Raw genomic sequence first — 6,000 nt, 5'->3', positions numbered from 1 at the left:
TCTAGAGAAACAGAGTATTTTCTGAAGCAGACTGGTGCCCCTGAAAAAGGCTTTTACAGGTCTGACCTCACTTTACTGTCAAACTAGAACATGTCATAATCACAGACCCTCCAGCTAAAAATTAACAAAGCCCCTTCTTTAACAACTTCAAGAGGTTTCCATAAAAATTTAGGCAGCCCACTGAGTATGTAACACTTTGAGTCCAGCCATTCAGACAAAACCAGGGTGTAAATGCACTCCTTCAAAAAGTGCATTTACAACCAGAGATGGTGCAATAGGGAATGCACAGCACCTGCCCGTCACAACATGGACTGTCCTCACTAGAAGCAGCAGTGCTACATTCCAGGAATATTTACCAGACCACAGGACAAACCATCTCTCAAAGAGCCACAGGTTTAAGACACAGTTCACTGCTGCCAAAACCAAGTTATCCTGAGGAATTAATCAACCGGTTTTATGCAATTCAGGCAGATCTGCCTCCTCAGAACTTCAGGGAAACAACCAAAAATGGTGACCACTTGTTAGACTGGTGTCTTTCGGCTCTGCGCGGTCTCCATTAGCACAATACACTTTACAGGCACCTCAACTTTTTTTTTTTTTAATCTGTTTCAACTGTAATGATTTCTAAAGTGAAAAAAAGATCAAACGCTTAATTAAAATACAAATGTCTCCTGAAACTCTGATAAAGCCAACTTAGCAAAAGGAGTCAGAATGAAATTCTTACCTGTGTTTCCTGACTGAAATTCAGCAGGATTGTGAGTGGGAAGGCGCTGAAGGACCTTCAGAGCGTGTGACCAGAACGCAGCAGGGGCACAGCTCCAGAGCTCCTGAGCTGTGGGCAGCTGATGCCACGGAGAACACGGCCCTAGGAGTGCCTGCACTCACATTTGTGCACTTCCACCTCTCCCCCCTCTCCCAGAGCAGCGCCTTTCCAAGGGTTAAGGCAGCAGAGGGACTCCTGTGCTGCAGGCACTGGGCACTGCAGCTATCACCCAGGCCCCAGCCCCGAGGGGCTGCAAAGCTGCTCTGGTAACAACCAAGGCAAGGGAGAAGTGCTGAGGCCAACCTCACACTCTGAACATACACCAGAAGCTGCACACAATATCCATCATCTAAATGGGATTCCTGCTCATTCACATGCATGGGAACAGGACTTAGACCCCAGTTCAATATTCAGCAAATACCTTGTTATACCTTATGATCACCAAAACAAAACCCCAAAAGCCCTGAAACAAACTTGCTACAGCTACAGGTCCAAGTGGGAGACCAGAAACAATCAGGCTATGAAGGCCAAAGAGGGCTGTACTTTAAAAATGTTTCCTACTACACACGAGAACAAATGCAGGATGTGATGTTTGCTTAGTTTTATTAATTTATTTTTGCAGGAATCTGCAACTTGGAGTATGCACTTTCTGGAGGTACCATGCATGCATAGCCTCTGAATGCTTTTATACAATTTCATCTCTTAGTAATATGTTCATTCACAGCATACACAAATCTAGAATGTAGACACCATATATACAGGATTAAACAAGATCGTGTCTTCTTTTTTTAATGAAAAAATTTAACAGGGTTTCACACAGCAGGAAGTATGGATTAGATACACTGGTGCCACCATAAATAAATAAGTTTCAAGAACACAGTTTTTTAAAATTGGTTTCAAAGATACTGGAAATCCAGGATTATAATATTGCATTAACTCCATTGATTTCTGATTATTCCAATAAAAATATTTGCATTTATGGACATATACAGCAATGAAAGCCCCAACTGAAGAAATGTGGCAAAACTCAGTCATGTCTGGGTTCATGTAAGATTGACTTTTTGAAATGAAAACAAATGCAGCTGCACACAGAGACAGTACTGACTGTGAGATGTGATATCTGTGCATGTCTTCCTTCCTTGTGGGATTTGGAGTCACTGCAGTACAGAGTACATCAATTCTGTGGTACCAAATTGGCTGTTGAATTCTTTATGTCCAACCATCCACTTCTCATCAGGATAGTCACGTTCACATTCTAGGGTACACCACTGGATTTTAAAAGAACGATCATCCTGATGACAAGCTTGTTTTTAACATATTTAATATTCTCACATTCTTTTTTAAAACATTCTTTATTGTTTTTATTTTGTCCCCATTTCAACTCAAGTATTTCTATTTCAGTTTCAAGGGATTTTACAATCAATATTAAATGTAGAAGTATTTAGAAATTGAAAAAGTATTTAGAAATTGAAGTGAGAGATGTATAGCTGGGAGAGATAAAAGTAATTGAGAGAAAAGCTGGGTTTAAAAATAAAAACAAACGTGATTCAGTAGCATATCATAATCAGAAAGTATTGAGACCAGCTCTTTTAAGAATTATTACACCTGTTCACCACACCTCCCATTTTTCAAGGGAAACACACACATACAACAGACACACAGATACACAATTCAATCTGATCTAAGACTACATTTTACAAAGTACTTCCTTTCCTTTTCCTTTCCCACCCCCTTCCTCTTCACCCAAACATGACTAATAATTACACCAAATTAAAAGTAGATCCAAAGTTCAGGATTTCTTTTGGTTTACTATGTTCTGAATAATTTTCCACAAAGAACTACAGTAGTATCCTATAATTAAAGGGAATTCATCTTAATAGCACAGTAAATATAAAATAAGCTTTATAAAATTTCAATGAACAGTGAGATCATTTTGAATAACTGAATGTCCAAGTCAGTTACAAACTCTACCAATCTAGTAGCATGGTTGAGGGAAAGCTCAGTCATTAAGGAAAAAAGAAAATACAAGTAGTGCATTAAATCAACAGCATCAGCATCCCAACATTCTCTCTCTCACTCATACACACACAAGTTTTATACAATACAGTGCATTTTGTTGCCAGCTGACATTAGGGTTTTATGTGCATTCAATAAATATTCCATAAACCAATCTTTTTGGTATAATCTACAATTCAGTTGGGGTTTGAATGGCATCACCTGCTTTCAGAAGGAAAATGGATCTTCCTATATTCAAAATACAATTACATTCTAACAAACTAGAAATATTCAAGCACCATGTCAAGTCTTTACTATTAAAGTTTGAGTATGGGCATTTACAATAAAAGAATACAACAGAAGGGTGTGGTGGTTTTCTTTGTTTGTACAAGCAACAAATGAGAGTAATTGAAAAAACCAAGTAAAGTCATTGGTACAAAGGATTCATTTTTCAATTTAATGGCGCTCACTCACTCTTCCAATGAGTATCTTGCTGTGGTGGCAGCCCTCCTTCTCTTCCTCTGGTGAAGCTGGGACTAAGATTTGAAGGTCTCCATGTAAGGTTATTGCAGTTCAGGGCATATTTGGACTGAATGCATATTTGCACCTCCTCTTTTGAAAGTAGCATCTATTCTGTCTGAAAATGGCACAACTGTGTTTTTGCATGACACCCCTACTCTCATTTGCTGACTGTCACTTCAGTTGCTACCTTTTTTGTAATTCCAGCAAAAACAAATGCTTCTAGAACTTCACCAGAAGTACAAAGGAACAGAAAATTGAAATAATACAGTGGCAAAGGCATCAGGATAGAAAAGCCATGAAGTTACTGGTATTGTTTGGAGTCATTCGTTATACAGCTGATAACAGCAATGCTTCTGCTCATCTGTTTTCTAATTCTCAGTTTTGTCAAACTGTCCACTGACATGCACAAAATTAATACCTGGCTTTTAATTTCAGCTGACAGTAACTGAGAGTAACTTCCTTACCCCCTTCCACGTGTGATGAGCTCCCCTCACAGCAGTGTAAATCACTGGGAAGGAAGGAAAACTATCTCTGATGCCTTTGACTTAGTTTTGCTCATTAGTGGTGCACACTGATTGCTGGAGATCTCTTAGCTTATTTTAATTTATCCTGAAGATTTAGTGCAAGAACATATTGAAAAATGCCAGATAAAACATCGGTTCCTCATCTAAGACCAACAGTTTGGTTCTTACTGTTGTCTTTATAAACTGTGGGGAAAGAAGACACCAGATTGAGCAATGCAGTCAAGATGAGTTTTTCTCCACCCACCCCTTGCAAATGCTGCTTTATTTTAAATAAGGATTCAGACATATGATTGTTCTACCACAGCTTAGCATGTTATCACACATCGAGTGAACTGTGGTAATCGACAATATGGATGTGGCTGCCATGAGCTAAGAACAGCTTAAAATGAAGTAGTTTCAAACTTTCATGGTAAAGTTAATAGCAAATTTTGCTTTACCAAGTCAATTACCATAATTCAGCTGAAGTGCTTGGCTGCATCTCTGAATTGTGATGAAGTTATACCATAAAAACTCAAATGCACTGTACCAGCCTCTGACCAGTACACAGAACACCCTACTCAGGCACACAGTTGTGTCACAGAATCATTCAGCTGCCCAAACCCAAGGTTGATCTCAAAGTATCGAGTGCTTTATTCCAGCAGCCTGAAGCATCCACACAGATTGAACATCACCTTTGGAATACAGTGTATCATAGGCAGATAAGTACCAGTAGGATTTTCAATTGCAAGTCTTGTGTTCTTTAACCTATGACAAATATTTCCTGACCAAAATAGAAAGAATTCAGTGTGTAATTCTTCAGGATCTGGCATCTGCTATTTTGTACAGGCTGGTTTATTAATAATGTGCAAATAAACCTTTACTGAAGAGCTGATTAATCGTTTTTCAGCTAACTTTGATCTGGGGCACAAAGTACCTTCTGTGCTGTAAACACCATGAATTCTTCACAAATTGGAAGCTGAAAAGGCCTAAGCAACTGGGTACAAACTCTTCTCAAACACAACCATGGCTGAGCCCAAGACTTCCAAATGGAATTTGGAATAGCCTGTGTTTGGCATATCTCACTGTGCTGCTGCACAGCACAGGCTCAGAAGGTTGTGTAGAAAAGCATCCTTTGAGCTTGGAAACACGACGGCCCAATGAAAGCATGCAGCAGGATTTTCATCTGCAACGTGGTAGAATTCATTCTCGGTTTATTACCAGTGTTGACACAGCCAGGTGGGCACTGTACAAGCAAACGGGATTGTAAAAAATTACCTCTGATTACACTCCCTGAAACACTCACACGGTTCCTCACTTAGTCACCTCAGGTCACTATTTCAAACAGCAATTTTTTGTAGACATAAGTTACCCTGAAAAAAAGCAGCAATTACAAATACCCTTCTCCTTGTTTTTTTTATACATCGCAAAATTTATCATTGCATTTACCTGTCTTCTTTTTCAGTAGCTTACAATCTAGAAGCACAGGGAGCCTTTGTTTTCCAACTAGCTGTGGCCAGGTTAAGTCAGCTCTGGCTCTTCAGTTTTTCTGGTTAAGTGTAACACTTCACACCATTACTAAGAGTCCTATAATTTTCTTTAAAAAACCAGTAGTTTTGGGTTGGTTGTTTTTAGAGCCACTAAGCAGTAACTATAACCACAGGAATAAACACCAGTAGTTATTTGCTTTCCTGCATACATTCTTCTGAAAATTAATCCTTTTACATTTTCAGGCTTCGTTTTCTGCTTTGCTCACTACAATGGGAAGGAATTTAACCCTTAATTAATTTATTTTCTAGTGCAGCAGAAGCAGAAACATCCTAGCACATTACCCCCACCCCTTGCAGTATGAAGATTGTTGACTGGCAAAGGCCGGGCAGGTGGACTGAAAGGTTCCCCATGTTTCCTTCTCTTACAGCTGTTGGCTTGAGAGCCTGTGTTCAACCCAGTGCAGCCCTTTCCTGAATTTCAGGTGTATCGTGGCATTTCACACTGTTCACAGCGATTTAGTGCTGGGTGATTTAGAAAGGTGCAGCTACCACAATTCCATGGGGCCCCTTCAAAGTCTTCATCTCTTGGCTGAGTCCGTGGAGTCTGTTTGGAGCTGTTTTGATGCTCTAGAGAAAAGCCAAAAGAAAACATTTTATTTCAGAAGAGAAAGATTAATAGTCAAGATCACACTACTGAAAGGCCACCTAATTAAACAGTCTATCTTAAAAT

At 39.4% G+C, this 6,000-nt stretch overlaps 1 protein-coding gene across 1 annotated transcript in view; it reads right to left on the bottom strand.

Annotated features, from left to right (window-relative positions):
• Positions 1-1,347: 1,347 nt before the first annotated feature.
• The window catches only part of TAB3 (TGF-beta activated kinase 1 (MAP3K7) binding protein 3), a 41,734-nt gene continuing 37,081 nt past the window's right edge, over positions 1,348-6,000 (bottom strand). The window contains exon 7 of the mRNA XM_005429312.3: positions 1,348-5,897. Coding sequence (XP_005429369.1) covers positions 5,749-5,897 — 149 coding nt within the window. The 3' untranslated portion in view covers positions 1,348-5,748. The remainder of the gene's footprint in view (positions 5,898-6,000) is intronic.

The sequence above is a fragment of the Geospiza fortis genome, unplaced genomic scaffold, assembly GCF_000277835.1.
Source record: "Geospiza fortis unplaced genomic scaffold, GeoFor_1.0 scaffold331, whole genome shotgun sequence".
In the NCBI taxonomy this organism is placed as follows: Eukaryota; Metazoa; Chordata; class Aves; order Passeriformes; family Thraupidae; genus Geospiza; species Geospiza fortis.
This window is presented reverse-complemented; position numbering and strand designations above follow the sequence as displayed.